The following is a 17,726-nucleotide window of genomic DNA, read 5'->3' as shown; positions in this document are numbered from 1 at the left end:
GGAGTCGGGATAAGTATGAAGGTAGGTCGAGTTCATAGGAGTCTGAGTCGTGAATACGGCGTTTTATTGGGTACGGACCAATTTTCTTGTGGTCCAATTTATCCGTTGGTCTGTTCGTTTTGATATTTCGGCGGGATAGCCAGACCAATTGACCTGGGAGTAGAGTCGGTGCAGGTAGGCGATGGGTATTATAATTCTTTGCTTGTACCTCCTGAGCATGCTTTAATTCAGCTCTCAATTCATCCTGAATAACTCGCAGTCTTTCCACCAAGTCATGGGCCGTCGGAACTGTTGATCTTTCAGTTAAAGTCGGTTCAAAGTTCGGGTTGTATCCTAAATTCGTGAAGAAGGGGGTTTGTTTTGTAGATGAATTCTCATGGTTGTTGAAAGAGAATTCCGCCAAGGGGAGATAGTCCACCCAATCATCTTGATGATAAGAACAGTAAGTCCGCAGATATCCTTCCAGTGTTTGGTTTGTACGCTCTGTTAGGCCATCCGTCTGCGGGTGATAGGCAGTTGAAGTCTTTATGTCCGTTAACGGCACTAAAAACTACTACTAGGTGCAGCAAAACACACTCCAAGCACGAAGTGCGCAAAACCAAACCCAACACTAGCAATTAGCATAGTTGATTTGTGGAGGTCGGTATCAATGGACGCTCTCAGCAAGGTTCACTGAGAACTCTAAGATAAGACTTCAAGGGTGGGGCTTTATATGGTTCAAAACAAATTCAAATTCTGTGTTCACAAGTCAAAATGACAAAGGCTTTCTACGAAGTTCACTACTTCGAGGAGGTGTTCAATTCTTTCTAAGTTCAAATAGAACTATCAAATTCAATTCAAATTCGAGTCAAAGCGACTCTACAAGTTCAAAGTTTCCAAGTACCAAAGTGGCAACAAATTCAAATCAAATTCAAAGTTCAAATCCAATCTTTTCCAAATACAAACACCAACTTCGAAGAAGTGGGGCAAAGTATGAGCCAGAGTCCCCTAGTGAAAGCACTTAGGCTTCTGTCGTAGGTTACTGGGGAAAATACTGCTGCTACCATCCTCCCTTATATACGCCTTTTCGAATAAATAATAATCAAACGTCGAAGATATGGTAAAAGTCGAAAATATAGAGAAATCCCTTTCAGAGATACCAAAGTACCCTTAATCAGGTATAGTACATGTCAATTAGATATAAAACTGTCCAGAATATAGTATTCCTTATTCCTTTTCCTCATATTTTCTTTATTCCTGTTCCGAGTCGGATATCTTTGACATTTGCATGTGGATACATCCTGACCCCTTTTTGTTTCCAAGGCGAGTCCCCATGTGCTCCCTTGTTCTCTCTTGTTCTATCCGATCTGGAATAGTCCAAAACTGCTCGATCTACATTCCAGGGATCGTTCCTATGGTTCTTTCCTGGTAGAATGTCCTTTCTGACCGGACATCGTCGACATCTGCCCCTTTTCTTGTTTCCAGCTGTAAGTTACAGCCACCGGCATTGTTTCTGTTCCTTAAGTCCGAAGTGGACTTTAGATAGTTACATCCGTCCGATTGTTACTTCCAGATGTACTTCTAAGAGTTGTTTCCGTCTTTTCAACCAATATCGAAGAAATCAATAAATTGATAGTAAAATCAAGTGTCCCCATGTTTGCTACAGGTAATTGCGAGTGAGACGAGGCCTATCCAAATGAACGAAGGTTTTTAAAGGCTGCTTCATCAGTTCCTACAGGTTTCGGAACGTCGAAGACTCTCATCTATAGGGTGTTTCGTACTTTCTGTACTTCGGATAACCCGCAAATAGACCCGTGCTTTGACTAGCAGCTTGGGCTTGCTCTAATCCTCATATTATGTTCCCATTTTGATTATATTATATATAAAAATGTTAAAAATGTGTTTATTTAGGTACTAGTAGATTATATCCGCGATACCGTCTTCAACAACACCATTAATTGCTGCCAAAAATTTGAAATGAAAAGTTTGTCTCTATCAGAGACAATTGAGTCTGGAATGCCATGGAGTCGAAATATTCGATCTAAATAAAGCCAAGCTAGTTGACTTGCATTATTTGTTTCGTTGAATGGAATGAAATGTGCCGCTCTTGTCAAGCGATCACATATTACCCAGATTGAGTCATGACCCTGGGAAGGGGGTAATTTTGTGATGAAGTCCATCGATATATGTTGCCATGGACGTTCTGGAATGCTCAAAGGACGGAGGAGACCATAAGGTTTGTGATGTTCGGATTTGGAATGGGGGCATTCGTCGCACACCTTGACATAGTTTCTAATATACGTGGACATGCCAGGCCATGAGTAGTCCCTTGCTACCAATTTTTCTGTATGTCTTCTGCCAGGGTGTCCTCCTATTACGGAGTCATGGCGTTTTAATAGAATGGTGCGGCGTAATGTTGATGGTACGTATAATGCACCCTTGTGAAAAACTAGGTCATGGGTTGTGGTAAAATCCAAATTTCCTTTCGCTATTTCCTGCCTCCATTCACTGTCGTTCTTTGTGGTGTTAAGGAACTCGTTGAGGAGATCCGAAGTATCAACCGACAGTGTTGTTAAAGCTAACGCCGATATCTGCGCGTTCGCGGATATATCGTTACTTCCGTTTACGGATGTTATACGCCCGATGTTCCGATCCGTTAATAATTGCTGATGTTGGCCGGTGAGTCGTTCATCTTCGCCTTGCAATGTAAAATCTGACCGTCTGGATGCAGCATCCGCTACATTTTCTTTACCAGGGGTCCAGTGCAGGGTAAAATCATATTCCGAAAGAAACATTGCCCATCTCGCTTGGCGTCTATTGAGTTGGCGCATTGTCATGAAATAGGTCAAATTTTTATGATCCGATATAACTGTGATTTGAAACAGTGATCCGATCAACCAGTGCCGATGTTCTCTGAATGCTTCTACGATAGCAAGTAGTTCTTTATCATGCACATCGTAGTTTATCTCAGCTGGAGAGAATTTTCGGGAATAGAATGAAACTGGGTGTAGATTTCCATTGTCATCTTTTTGCTGTATAATAGCAGAGAGCGCGAAATCGGAACCATCAGTGAATATGAAGATAGGTAGTGTTGGGTCAAAATGTTTCAAGACAGGGGCACCCGTGAACTGTTTCTTCAATTCTTCGAAGGAAGTTACACAGGTGGGATCAAAGATGAATTTCTGCGATTTCTTTGTGAGATTTGTTAATGGACAAACCAATCCTGAATACCCGGGAATGAAACGATGGTAGAAATTTGTAAATCCGAGAAAGGATTGGAGGTCCTTGAGTGTTGTCGGTACCGGCCACGCGATAATGGTCTCGAGTTTCTTTGGATTCATCTGTACACCTTCTGCACTGATGACGTAACCTAGGTATTCAACCTGTTGCTTGTCCCATTCGCATTTCTTCGGATTTGCGCAAAGATTATTGGCTCGGAGTCTTTCCAACACCATCCGTACATGTTCGTCATGTTCTTCTTGGGTTTTCGAATATATTAATATGTCATCCAGATAGACAACACAATTCAACCCCAGAATGTCACGAAGCACATTTTGGATGAATCCTTGCCATGCGGCGGGAGCATTCGTAAGACCGTAAGGGACAATTAAATGTTCAAAAAGCCCTAAGTGAGTACAAAATGCGGTCTTCCACTCATCTCCTTCCCGAATTCGTAAATGACTGTATGCACTTTTCAAGTCAATGACCGAAAAAACTTTGCAGCCCTGAACTGAGTCAATTAAATCATCGACAAGTGGCAGCGGGAATCGGTTTTTCTTTGTGATCCTGTTTAATCCACGAAAATCGACACAGAGGCGAATTTCACCCGTCTTTTTTCGTGTAAAAAGGACCGGGGCACCTGCTGAAGAAGTTGAACGTCGAATATGACCTCGCTTTAAGTTCGAATGAACATATTCAGCTACAGCCTCCTTTTCTTGAGGTGTCAACTTATACATTGGGCCAAAAGGTGGTGATTTTCCTTCTTCAAGGTCGATATCAATGTCCCACTCTCTGTGTTCTGGTAATTTCTCGAATTCTTCTGGATTGAAGACAGTGTCTGCAAAATCCATGTATTTCTGTGGAATATGGGGTCTATAATCATCGGGGGGCGGCTTAGGCGGAGGTTGAGTGTGGTCATTAGAAGTGGATGGATTGGTTGAAGTCCTGAATGAATTGACGTAGACCTTCGAGTCCATATCATAGAATTTCATGAGACAAATGGAATTTGGGTCATGGCGCGTGGTCTTCTGGAATTTTTTAAAGCTAATCACCTTGACATTCGGTTTCGGAGGTGTCAAGAAATTTGTAGCATCTGGGAATACAGCCCTATAATTGGTAGAAGATTTCGCGCAAAGGAGATCGAGAAATGATCTTTGCGGTTGAGACGGCTTTTCTCTTTCGGTACGGTATGGTATAGGCATCGTAGGCGAATAAGTCGGGTAAAACCAAGAAGGGGTAACACTGGAGAGACCAAAGCCTGCAACGCGTGTTGGAGGGGCATGGAGTTTCGGAATAGGCAGAGGACCAGAGCCCTTTGCGTGTACCGTACAAGGATTTTTCAACTTACAACAATTCAAAGTCAATGTTGAGTCGGCCCAGTCAATCGCCGGGTTGTGGCGTTTAAGCCAGTCAAGTCCCAAAATAATTGGATAGTCTACGTCAACGACGGCAAAGGAAATTAACTCATCGTGAGTACCGATAGAAATTGGAATTACAACGTCCTGGGTGATCAGTCCAGAGGCGATTGGACGGTCGTCAACGGCCGTAATTGGTATAGGGACTTCTTTATTCCGTCTTGGAAGTGAATGCCGAATGGAAATTTTGTGAGAAATACAGGAGTCTGTTGCTCCGGAGTCGACAAGAGCATGGGTATGAATTACCTTCTTGTCATTGGTAATCAGTCGAACAGCAATAACAAAATGACGAGTACCAGCGTCAACGGCGTGAATGAAAGAGGGCGAAGTTTTGTAGTTGAGTACGAAAGAACCGTTAGTACGGCAGGTATAGGGAGCATCCGGCGTGGATGCATGTGAACGAGTCCCAACGTTCACCGAATGCTCGGGGACTGAAGGGCATTCGGTTACGCTTTTCCCGAGGGTTTGCTACCTCGGAAATGCGCTAACCTTTCCTTCCTGTTTTTCTTTGCTTGTTCTCCCATATTCGGACAATTATCGATGTAGTGTTCTTTGCCGCCACAGTAGAGGCAAAGTTTGTTGTCCCGTCGATAATCCCTTTGTGCCTTGGTAAGACTAATCTTCATACCTTGTTTTCGCAGCTTCATATAGTCAACTTCCATCGCTTCACCGTTGGTTTCGACAGGTGCGGAGTTTGCTACAGTTTTCGCCGAATCGCCATTTGATCCGACTGTAGATTTTCCATTTCGGGAATTTGCGTTATAACCGTTTCCGTTGATCCGGTTTGATCCCGAAGAATTATTTAATTGTAGACCACGTTTTTCATGTTGTCGTTCGTGTTCGAGTTCCTCGTGAGCATCATCAATCTCAATACAGAGATCAATGAAACCCTTTAATTTCTTTAGCCTAGCATCTTTTCCCACTAAGGCCAAAGCTGTTTTTACATGATCTTTCAGGCCCTTTTTGAAATAGTGGAATCTAGTGGAATCGGAGAGATCACAATAGACCACCATTTCCACAAATTTCGATCCATAGGCAGCCACACTCTTAGTCTGTTTAAAGACCTTGATTTTCCTCAGCATGGTTGCCGGAAGATTAGGGTCTTCAAAATGTTTCTTGAAGGACTCGACAAAAGCCGGATAATTGTCAAACAATCCTGGCTCTTGGATTTCAATCATGCGAAGCCAGTCCCAGGCTTTTTTGTCGAGAAATAAAGCCCAGTAGTTTGTCATGTGGCGGGGCGTGGGGAGGGAATTTCCAGACAGCTGAATTGCACGGTCCATATCTTGAACAAACTGATTTACACGTTCCGGTTCTCCAGTGAATTTCGATATCTCCGGAATTTTTGCTACTTGAGTTTTCGGAATTGTCTGTGTCTGAAAATTGGTACGCATCTGTTCATTAAAATTCTGAATAGTGGCAAATTGGGCGTTGATGACAGCCCGTTGCTGCATTTCCGTCTGCTGCATCTGTTCAATAGTTCCACCGAGGCCGGATACGGCATGATAGATATTTGATAGATCCGACCACGTAACTGTTTGTTGAATCGGGTTATCGGCGGTAGGATGGAATGATGGGATGCTAAATGCCGGTTGAAACGGCAACTGGGAAGTACTAGAAAGATTCTGCTGATCCGTAGTCTGTTCCGGATTAGGAATGGACTCGGTGTTCCATTGCTCGGGAAGTTGGCCAGGGATAGACATTTTTTCCAAAAATGGTAAGGTTTTAGGAGTTCAATCAAACTGTGAGGATTCGATCGGGCCGGAACGCGGAAGCCGATCAATCACTCGGAAACTCTGTGAAGAGCCTAAGGGCAAGGAAAATAGGGAATTTATAAGAGAGTTGATTGAACTGAGTGATCACTGCATACATGATAGCTTTATATACTGGATAACTAAGGAGTCTGTTGAAATAGTTAAGGAATCCATGGAGACTAAAAGGAGTATAATGAGATGATGTTAAGGAGTTCAGAAAGAGATTAGGGGAAAATAGGGGAGTGCCGAGGCTTGATGGAGTGCAGCCGTAGCCCGGTTCGTGACACTCAGGCTCAACATCTTTAGCTGCGGCCCAGCCTAGGAGTTTGGAATATACGCTTTGCGTCGGAGAAGTTTGGTGGGCATTCATCGAGATATTATGGTGTGTATTGTGTTCATGGTACTCCAAGGTTTCTCGTCGGTTTGGGAGCTGGCATGTTATAGGTCCCGTTGTAGCCACACGCACCCTCAGATTTGGCGGGTCACATGCTAGCCTATTTTCGCACGCTTGTGCCAGTGTAAAAATGTTTAAGTCCCTGTTCGGTCGATACAAGGCTAGTTCCTCGAGGTTAGACAGATAATACTGCAGATTTTTTTTGTAAATAATGCTTTTTAATACTTAAATACAATAACTTATTATCCCATTCTCAGAGACCAGAGAAATTCGATAATTTGCGTGGACGGTCCTACCACCCCAAGACACGTCACGTGAGGTCACATGAAAACACATTTGGAGGGTTAGTTAGCAGTTGGATTTTAGCGATTCGAGGTTAGCAGTTAGGTTAGAGGTTTGGGTTAGCGGTTTGGGTTAGGGGGTTCAGGGTAGGTTAGGGATTCAAAGGTATATGAGGGGGCCTGGGGGCTTGCCCCAGTATTAGCTCCCTGGTTGTACCCCAAGATGAACTCTACATAAGCCAAAATTAAAGTATTTATTTTAAATGAATTGGTGGTGTAGTGGAAAAAGGCGTCGAATTTGTATAAGATTTAGCTGGAGTCGATAGTTCAATCCCCACTTTTGCCACATTATAATTGTTGAACTTGGCAGAAATTTCCGTGTTAATGTCACGTATTTTGTCCGGGGGTGGAAGATGAAGGACCCTCCCTAACAAGGCTTCTGGGCCTATCTTCGAGCAGCCCGCCGTTGAAGGCTATAACGAAATGGCAACTTTTTTATTTACTCTTTTTTGTGATCATCACGACAAACACTCTATCGAGAGGTTAGTAATGGCAGAAGTACGTGGATCAACAACTATGGGACTACTTGAATTATCTTAGTTGATCTGGCAGCTGAATTTCAGACATGAAGTTCACATTGCACATTAGTATGAGGACCGATCAACTTCCCAAAAAAATCAAACCTCTCTGGATATTTCAGGAAGTGTATGAGCTGTAAAGAAAGAGATTTCAACATTATTTATGGACTAGTAGCTAGAGTCACACTACATTAAGGTTTATACTATATTATGTTTTAGTGTGAACTAGCCTTGCATCGACCGAACGGGGGACTTCAACGTTTTACACTGGCACAAGCGTGCGAAAATATCATGTGACCCGCCAAATCTGAGGGTGCGTGTGGCTACATCACAAAAATCCGGGGATTGGGATAATGGATTATCATGACGTGCCTGTGATATCTTATCCCAGAATCAGTATCATTTCCCTGCCAGATGATGGGATACCTTATTTTGGATTATACCGGATTAAAACCACGGGGGTAAACGCTAATTACGATGGCTCCTCATCTGCTGTTATCACTTATCTGACGACCTACCATCAAATATAATGTAGATATGACATGATATGACATTATCAATGTTTGCCCTACACCGGGGCAAAAAAAAATCTGTAATGCTCATTTCGGCGTAATTATTTCATATATGGTGAACTTGATGTTGCTATATCAGGAATTTCTTAATTTCTGTTTCTGATACCAATTGACGTGACTGCAAGCTATATATAGAGTAACATATTATAATTATTATATTTTGGTTTAGTATATTTTACGGTTTTTAGAAGTTAACAGTCACATGCATGCAGTACCGAATAACCGAAACCGAGTAAGTTAGTTCGTACTTACAAGTACTATTTTGTTGAAGGTCAAATTTAGGCCTAGTGCTAGCGATTTTGATTGCGTTACGCGCGCGCGCGGGCCATACCTACGACGTACAGGTTCATCCCCACATTCAAAATCTGAGTTTAGGACATGTAATATGCACACATCTACTACTCTACCTGCTCTACAGGTGATGATCCTGAATATTATACAGTTCTAAGATGGTCACTGCTGATACATCTAACAAGGCCAACAAAGGCACCCCCTTGTCCTAATGTAGAAGCCCTACATTGAATGATACCCCATTAAATTTTGTGGCATGAAGGACTCCCTGTCACAACCAGCTTATTTTATTTATTACATCAGGCAGGCTATAGTCATTATGAGATAAGCAAACAAAAAAATTATTGGGGAGTTGTACGCTATGATGACGAAGTCAGAAATTCGGGAGTGAATGAACTCCACATTATTTCCTTTTGGAGATCATTCAGGGTTTGACAACTTAAAATATTCATACCGGATAGATGATGGAAAAATATATTGACTTGGTAATCTGCCCGGCAAAAGATAATGGATGATATTGGAGTATCTGGTTTCAACGTCCTGACACGTGGTGACAAACTGTGTAACAGTATATCACAATTCGCGATTTTTTGTGATGTACAATCATAGGTCCCTATCCCGCCAACAATCGTTTTTTTTCTACCGAGGAGGATGAGAAGATGAAAGAGGCAAGGCACAAAAATCGACGTCACGGTAATGGCCAAGGTTACGCTCGTTACTCGGGAGAGTCGAATTACTCAGGGCTTGCATGTTATCATAGAAAGAACGGTTACACTCAATACTCGAGCGAGTCATGTATTGGGTGAGCACGACGCGTTCTGAAGCTCTTTTTTTGACTGAAAACAAAAACTTAGTAGGGGTTGGTTTACTTCTACTGCGTTCATCATTTCCTCCAACACTGGCACCTCACTCCTTCAATCTCATCATCACACGATCCACCGCTGGTGGATGAAATAACACACCGACCTCACACCCCTGGACGTCACTGCGGTTGAATTCGTGGTTCACGATCGGAAGTCGGTTGGGAGGAGTAAAACTGGCAGCTAGACAAATCGCCCAGTACATGTGTCACGAACGTTGTAGACCTGGAAATGAAGGAAGTCGGAGCGGAAGGGCCGAGTTCACCAAGTATACGTCTGGCTGGTATTTTGATACGCCGTGGGCGATGAAAGGGAGGCTGTTTGTCCAGTCATGGAAACGCCGCGAGATAGATGTAAGTTATGGTATCCGTCCTTTATTCATTCATGTTATGATTTAGATCTCCCCAGGTATGTATTGGGTTGGATACCGCGTTGGAGATTTGACGGGTCATTAGTTCTAGGGAGTCGGTAATTATTGGGCAACGACAGGATTTTAGTCCTATACATATCTTGGTCATTCTTCCGCGTTCCTCGAATGAAACATTAAGTACGATGACAAGTCCCTCCCAGAATGTACAAGATGGTTCATCGAGTTCGAGTCCGATTGTTTCGAGCTCGAAGAATGTGCGTGACCCAGCGACGACAGGACCAGCCTCACAAGGCTAGCTTTCTATCCATTTCGATCCCATTCATGGATTGTCCATTCCCTCACAAAGTAAGAATGTCATTGAGTTCGATCGTTCGAGCTCGAAGAATGTGCGTGGCCAGTACCACTTTCACGCCCCTTAGGACTGTACAACACCCGATTAACCAGCCCAATAGGGATATCGTACAGGTCTGGTTTAGCGTTGGAATGGGTGTACATGAGGTATCCTGAGCCTGAGCTCTGCCCGTTACCCGTCGGTTGGTGCGGAGGATACTGCGAACGGGAGTCTACCTTGGAGGTCAGTATGGTATGAGAAATGGGGGTGTAGAAAAAAAAACGAAACGTGAACGTGAACGTACCTATAATGGTTGATATACTATCAAACGGCGGTGTCCCGTAGATTGTCAACGAGATGTAGACCCAGTAGGTCAGTAGAACTAAGACTATGGAATACGCAGGGAGGAGGAGTGCCCATTCCCTGAGACCTTGGTTGAGTTGAAAGCATCGTGATCCATTCAAGTAAAAAAAAACCCACCTATTAGGATACCAATCTATGCCCAACCACAAGATATACTCGTCTGGAAGTAGAGCCCAGAGCAGATACACGACGAAAAGAAAGGATGTCGAGGCCCATGCGACGAATCCGTAGAACTCTGGAGCTCTTGAGCGATTATCCCTAGGGGTGGCATGATACGGTGTCGCAGTAGACATAGATAGAAGGTGGGGGTACAAAGAGGAAACGGGATCCCTACTTTCCTTCGTTCCGGACCGTGAACGACGCGTTCAAAACTGGCCGGTATCTTCTGGTCAAAACTCCCGTCCTTATGCCCTCGTCCTTCGTTTCCTTCTCCGTTCCTCTCAACGCGTACAAAACCAAAAACCATTACAAACCTCTTTTCTACTAGAGCTCTTGCAGACCGAAGAGCCATGCAGTGGTCAGCAACGGTCCTCTCAACCATAACGTCTGACACCGAACCGTGCATCGTCGTCGCGTTTGATTCGTATAAATATCTTTTCAATGTCAGCGAAAACGCGAATCGAGCGTTCCTGCAAAGTAGACGGAATTGGAAGCGGATGAAGGGGCTGTTTCTGACTCGTGCGTCCACCGAGAGGGCTGCTGGATTACCAGGTGTGTTTCTTTTTCTTCTCATTGGTATGATTTCTGAAGCTGGTTGCATGTAGGATTACTGATGACTTTTGCCGACGCGACGATTCCGAGGTTGGATGTTGTTGGTCCTCCTGGTTTGAAGCATTATATGGCGTCAATGCGTTACTATACATATCGGTGTGTCCTGTGTTTTTTTCTTCTACTTTATTTTATGATAGTTTTTCTCATCAACTTTCTAGTGACTCAATGCCCGTTATTCCAACCGAGACGCCGTCATCTCTTCCCTATCCATCTTCCAATCCAAATCCCGTCTTCGAAGATGGCAATATCTCTGTATTCAGTATCCCTGTGTACCCATCCGAAGAGATAGAAGACGCAATTACCACTTCGGAAGCAGGAAAGCGCAAGCTTTCTGGAGAGTCCGACGACCAACGACCAGCCAAGAGGCTACACGCTGACTCCAAGAATCTCAATCTATCGAACTCCACTACACTGGACGAGGACAATGTATTAAGAAGTTTGATGATTGATACTATGTTTCCTGCAAGAGAACGTGGAGGCAGAAAAAACGATAACAGCAAGGGAGGCAAAAAGCAGAAGCAGCAAGCTGTAAAGGAGACTAAGGAGCTTGGGAATGGAGCGGCTACGGCTACGGCTAATGTATGTCATGATTTTATGCTTTTCATGCCTTTTTTTTGTTACAAAGTCTCTTTCCCTCCATGAAATATGCTTATGCTTATACTTTCAGGTCGACGAGTACCGGCGCGCTCGACTTCCACCCAGTTTCCATTCCCAACTACCCAAGTTCGATTCCAAGCATCCCGTTCCAGTTCCTGCGACTGCATCATACGTTATAGTCGGCCCTCGGGTTCGGGGGAAGTTTGATGCTACCAAAGCGAAAGAGCTTGGTATTCCTAATGGCGACCTACGACGGAAATTGACGCAAGGCGAAAGTATCACCTTCACTGTTACTGTAGATGAGGGAGTTGATGAGGAGGGTAAGATGAAAAGAAGGAAAGAGACGAGAACGGTTAAACCTGAGGAGATTATTGGAGCTTCGGATCCTCCAGGTGTTCGTGCTCAAAAGTTTTCTCTAAACCTATCTAATCGTGGTTGACTGTACAGGTGGTCTTGATCTTGGACATCCCTACTCCGGCTTATATTCCCTCGATCATCCAACCGTTTGTGGACTCTCCGTTCTTCAAGCGTTTCCGATCGAATGCAGACGAAGACCTTGCAGAATATGCTGTTCGGAGTGTATTTCATATCTGCGGTGAAGGTGTTGTGGAGGATGAGAGATATAAGGCTTTTATGCGCGGGTTTTGGAAAGATACACATGTGAATATCAATATCCTCCTCACTTTCTACTTATTTTATACTCTTTTGCTAACTTGTTCTTGTTCTTGGTCCCTTTTTTAGCACGTAGTCGCCTCTCCGGAATACTGCCCGGACCCTGTCACTTTTACCAGCGCCGCGTATAACCAGCTACGGTTGTCTCAACTGGATCCAGAGATATTCCCTGTACCCCATTTTTCTCTTACGCCCGAGAAGGACATCACGAGTACGAACGGACGAAATATCTTGTTCCTTAACAGTGAACTCACTTTCCGTTTCACGACAGGTATCACCGGCCTCCCGCCAAACGTCCACTTGATGTCCGCCAATCAAGTGCTGAGCGTCCGCCCGCCCGCCGCACCTGCAGTAGATAAAGAAGCAGAGGAACTGGATCGGTTCCATCCAGTCATCAGCTCTTCAGCTGGGATTTCCCTACCGGAGGACACACAGTCCCGGTTTGAGGAGGCCAAGAAGCGAGTTAAGGTTGAGGCTGCTAAGGTGGGGCAACACGATGTTAATGTTAAAGCAGCTGAGACCCCCGGTGCGGACGTTCGAATTATCACTTTAGGAACGGGAAGTGCGTGTCCCAATAAATATAGGAATGGTAATGTCTCCTTCCTTTGGCTGTGTTCATGGGTGCATGGTGGCGAGCGTTCATGTTGATTTATTTTTCTCTCTCTCTCTAGTTTCGTCTACACTCATTATGATCCCCAACTACGGAAACATACTATTAGACTGCGGAGAGGGAACCTGGGGTCAACTCACCCGTCATTTTGGGACTGATGAAGGGAAGGAGATGAACGTGTGGAGGGTTTTGGAAGATTTGAGGTGTATATATATCAGTCATGTTCATGGTGATCATCATATTGGTGTAGCTCGGCTTCTTAAGAAGAGAAAAGAGGTAAGTACGGGTACGATCCTCCACCCTCGACGACGTCTGACGATTTTCTTCCCCCTCCATTCCCTCGCCCTAGTTCGTCCCCCGACCTTCGGAGCCTCTGTACCTCGTTACGATCCGTGCGGTACATTTGTATCTCAGGGAAATGTCGGATCTGGAAGACCTAGGACTCTTCGACGAAAATGGCGTTGTAACGGTTTTAAGCCCGGCAATCCACTGGAGACAATATGCGTCTTATCCTGATTCGGGTATTTGGCAAGTGGGTGGGGACGAGCCGTGGTTGGATATAGAGCTGTAAGTTTCTTCAGGCAGAAGTTGAAATTATCCTTTCCTATCCGACCCAGAGGACTAAAGTATGATGTAGATCGAGAGAGAACGCTCGTGCTATGTGTCAGAAGCTCGGACTGGAAGCCTTTTCGACGGTTGATGTTCGTCATCGTACGAGGTGTTATGGGGCGGTTATCCGACATAGGGATGGGTGGAGTATCGTGTATGTCGTCTCGTCCAGTTCTCATTCTCATTTGCATCCCCCTTCTCCCTTCCTTCGTCGTCGGACTTCGCTCTTATCGTGACCCCCTTACAGGTTTTCCGGAGACACAGTCCCATCCGAAACACTCGTACAGGCATCTCAATCGCCAACTGTGCTCATTCACGAAGCAACGATGGCTGATGATCAAGAAGAACTCGCAGCGAAGAAAGCGCATAGTACGATAGGTCAAGCGTTGGATATTGGGAAGAGGTGTGTGTTTCGAGTTTGAGTGGGATCCAACTCATTCTTATTCTGTTTTTGTTTGTAGAATGAACGCCAAAAACATTCTTCTCACTCACTTCTCGGCACGGTATCCCAAGATCCCGAAATACAAATACAAATACAAAGTGGGCCAGGTTTCGTCGACCGCTGAAGGTGACAACAGTCAAGAGGTGGAATATGGATTTGACCCCACCAATGGGGTCGTTGCGGTCGCTTTTGACCATGCAGATATGAAGATCGCGGATATGTGGAAGGTTAACTATTATCTTCCTGCTATAGAGTCTAGCTATCAGCAGACAGTGGTTGAAGAGGGTGAAGATGGGGTTTTGGAGGGGGAGAACGATGTGATGGAGGTTGATTCTACCCGTTGAAAACGGTTTATAGTCGAGGGAGATTCTAAATAGGTATATCCCACAGTTCAGTTACCCATTGCTCAATCATGGTCATGTAAAAAAGTAGGCTACAATCTGCAGTAATGCCGCAGTGGAGACACAATACAAGGCTTAGTAAATCATGCGTAATAATAATCAAAGCGCCTCAATCGTCCGCCTAACTTCATCAGCCCTCTTCTGGAACGCAGCCAACTCATTCTCGCCATCCTTCCTGAATTTCTCATACTCAATACCCATTTGATACCGTATCCACTCTTCTACAGTCATATCCAGCTCCTCGTTGCTCAACGTTTCGAGGTTGACAAAAGGTTCTTTCGAGAGAGGAGGGAAGAACTGGACACCAGGAGTAGGAGGTACGTTCGTCTGACCTTTCGTCCCAGGAATGAATGGTGTTTTTGGGGGGAAAGACGGAGTCATGGAAACAATCGGAGGAGTAACTGGCCTCCCGACGGGGATCTGTACACCAACAGGAGGGAACTCGTCCTGAGAGTCGGCCATCTCAACGTCCTTTATCGGCGGCATCGGGTCGTGTTCCACCGTCTCCTCTACCCGCTTTTCCTTGGAATCAGATTTCTTCAACAGAGGTCGATCGTCCGCATGAGTGTCCATCTTCCTAAGGTCGATCGCCTCATGGACATTATGCTGTACCTCTACTCTCTCTTTCTCTTTCGGTTGTTCAACCTCACCCCTTTTGTTCTCCTTCTCTTCCTCCTCCTGCGTTGTCATCTTCTTAACCTTCCGTTTCGGCTTCTTCGGCGAGGGCGTTTTAACACCATTCTCGTCCTCCTCATTCGAGGATATCTCTACAAGCTGCAACTCCATATCAACCTCCCTCCTTTCCCAATCACTCCCACTCCTGCTATGACTTGGGTTCCGTTCATGAGCAGACGCAGGTTTTGACGACGCAGACTTGACCGCCGCCGCCGCACGTTGGGAAGGAAGGCGTACAGCATTATTATTATCGGTGGTATGGGAGGGCTGCTGGGGTTTGTGGGGTTTCGGGGCCGGAGGTTCCTCTGATTCGTATCGCGACGCCAAAGCTTTAACCTTGCTTCTACTAGGTGGTCGTGTCTTTGACGGTGGAGGTACCAAGTCGAGGGGATCAGCTGAGTCGACCACCTCAGTATCCAGATCCATTTCTTGCTCGACTCTAGACGCTGCAAGGTTCGATTTGGGTTTGGGTTTGGTTGTTTTATTCTTGGCGGGCGGTGGCAATTGAGTGGTTGGTTGTATATCCTCCACGCGCATATCCGACTCGTTGTCGGACTCGACAGCTTGCAATGGAATAGCACGACTTTTACCCTTCGAGGTAGAGGATGCGGTCCTTTTGTGATTCGATGGTTTCTTTGATGTACTTGTTCCTGAACTCTCTAGCTGGGCGGCCTTCGACGCAGTCGTGGAGTCAGGCTTTGGTGCCTTCGAGGTTTTGCGTGTCCGTGGAGCAGGGTCATCATCCGGCGTTTCTGCTGGTACGGAAGTAGCGACTTTCGCATTGCCCTTCGTCTCTTTGCCCTTCGCCTTCCGAGCTAGATTGGGCTCCTCTTCGTCATCTTTGACGTCTTCTCTCTCCGCTGCATCGTCTTCGGGAATGACAGACACCCGTGCTTTCGACTTTGAACGAACTCGCTGGGGTTTGGCCTTGCTACTCTGATCATCGCTCTCCGTCTCTCCAATACCCTTAGACTTTCCTCTTGTCCTAGTCGCACGCGCGGTGACAGCATCTTCATCCGTATCGGTCTGAGGCGGGGCTGCAGACTTTGACCGTGACCGCGTTCGTTTATGGGTAGTGGTAGGTTTTTTCTGAGATTTAGGAGGGGGAGCGGGTGTGACTCCACGAGAGGGGTCCTCCTCCTCCTCCTCCTCCTCTTCCTCCTCATCAACTGGAACTTGTCTTGACCGCGATGTGCTACGGGCACGGGCCGCAGGGGTTTTCGCTCCTCTCGCTGTGGATTTGGGTTTGCGAGGAGTCTTGCTGGTAGAAGTCATTTTCTGTGCAGTTGGGACCTCCTCATCGTCCTGGCCATCATAATCCTTTGTAGGCATCAAGACTTCCATATGTATAGATTTCTGTTTGGATTTCGATTTCGAGGTGGAGGCTTTAAGCGAACCTGTACCAATGTCGGGGAACATTGGGCAAAGCGCTTTGGCGCGCTTCCGATGTTCTTCGCTACAATGACAGATTTCAGACCACGTCTTGGGAAATCTCATTTACGACAACGCACGTTGGATCGTCTTCTTTGTTCCACCCAGACAAGGATACATCGCAATACATGCATTCAACTGCGTCATCGCCCTGCTCAGTTGGTACATATATAAAACCGGCACGCGCCATCTGTTTGAGAAAGAGTGAGAAGAGTGAGAAATAGCACAATAAGCAAATGGAGGAGATAGCTACACTCTTAGAGTTCACTGACTGATAGTTAGCTTTATCGTGTGGCCATTGGTCCTCCCAGATAAATGTCAGTAAACGCGCTTTCTCCATGGCCTTGGACGTGGGTAGACGGTTCTTGTCCTTGAAGGCAAAGCTGTAAAGACCGTTAAAACAGAAAATGGCATGAGTAGAAGAGCCACACTCACCCGTCGGTTCCATCCTTGTCTTCCACAAATCCACACTTCACGCTGGCCCATCCGCATTTCTTCCCACATTTCTCGAAATGAATCTCGAATGGATCGTCCTCCTCCGCCCACTCACTAAGCTGCTTATTGCACATATAACATGTAACGCTATCTTTGTCGCCTGGACTCGGGTCGAAAAAAAATCCTGCCTCGGCCAATTTCTGTGGTGTTGCCTTGTAATGAGATGGATGAGGCCATTTGAGGTTGTTGGTCGATTTCGAGGAGGCTTTGTTACGCCTTGACTTTGTAAATGTGTCGATCCTATTCTGGAGGATATGAAGGCTCATTGTGAACTCAAAGGCTGAGGACCGACGAGGAGGTACGTTACGGTTCAACGAAGTCGTTTATGTCACGCGTATGTCACGCTGTCGCGACAAAATGTCACCTGATGGCTCAGCTGCTTTGCCCACTTCCAGACTCTGTGGACGTACATGGACACCGTCTATAAAATCAACTTCCTTGCCATTCTTCCTGACCTACCCAAAAGAGGCCCACTCCCATTGTTTTCGTGATTGAAATGTAGTGCCATATATATCTGCATTAGCTTCGGCAATATATCACAGAGTTGCTCGAGACTCAAGACGTTTAAATTCTGTACATGTGATGCCGCATCAGGGTCCGACTCGTCTTTCACGTT

The 17,726-nt window shown here is 45.5% G+C and overlaps 3 protein-coding genes across 4 annotated transcripts; 1 reads left to right on the top strand and 2 right to left on the bottom strand.

The window, feature by feature from the left end:
- Positions 1-9,295: 9,295 nt before the first annotated feature.
- Positions 9,296-10,724, bottom strand: E1B28_007859 (uncharacterized protein). Its single transcript, XM_043152639.1, has 4 exons — positions 10,525-10,724; positions 10,349-10,467; positions 9,853-10,276; positions 9,296-9,797 (listed from the first exon to the last, which is right to left on the bottom strand). Exons 1-3 carry the CDS (start codon positions 10,698-10,700, stop codon positions 10,068-10,070), a joined length of 504 nt encoding a protein of 167 aa, XP_043010725.1. The 5' UTR covers positions 10,701-10,724; the 3' UTR covers positions 9,296-9,797; positions 9,853-10,067.
- Positions 10,725-10,752: 28 nt separating this feature from the next.
- E1B28_007858 (uncharacterized protein) lies at positions 10,753-14,585 on the top strand. 2 transcript variants are annotated; one of them, XM_043152637.1, is made up of 12 exons: positions 10,753-11,118; positions 11,172-11,274; positions 11,337-11,757; positions 11,846-12,169; positions 12,223-12,435; positions 12,517-12,658; positions 12,719-13,036; positions 13,119-13,333; positions 13,407-13,624; positions 13,695-13,820; positions 13,914-14,069; positions 14,128-14,585. In XM_043152637.1, the coding sequence occupies exons 1-12, from the start codon at positions 10,917-10,919 to the stop codon at positions 14,450-14,452; spliced, it is 2,763 nt and encodes a 920-aa protein (XP_043010723.1). In that variant the 5' UTR covers positions 10,753-10,916; the 3' UTR covers positions 14,453-14,585. The 2 variants fall into 2 exon arrangements, with proteins under 2 accessions (XP_043010723.1, XP_043010724.1); XM_043152638.1 differs by having other exon boundaries at positions 13,407-13,820.
- E1B28_007857 (uncharacterized protein) lies at positions 14,586-17,425 on the bottom strand. Its single transcript, XM_043152636.1, has 4 exons — positions 17,051-17,425; positions 16,869-16,998; positions 16,696-16,805; positions 14,586-16,640 (listed from the first exon to the last, which is right to left on the bottom strand). The coding sequence occupies exons 1-4, from the start codon at positions 17,374-17,376 to the stop codon at positions 14,609-14,611; spliced, it is 2,598 nt and encodes an 865-aa protein (XP_043010722.1). The 5' UTR covers positions 17,377-17,425; the 3' UTR covers positions 14,586-14,608.
- Between the last annotated feature and the right edge of the window lie 301 nt (positions 17,426-17,726).

Source organism: Marasmius oreades, chromosome 4 (assembly GCF_018924745.1).
Source record: "Marasmius oreades isolate 03SP1 chromosome 4, whole genome shotgun sequence".
Classification (NCBI taxonomy): Eukaryota; Fungi; Basidiomycota; class Agaricomycetes; order Agaricales; family Marasmiaceae; genus Marasmius; species Marasmius oreades.
This window is presented reverse-complemented; position numbering and strand designations above follow the sequence as displayed.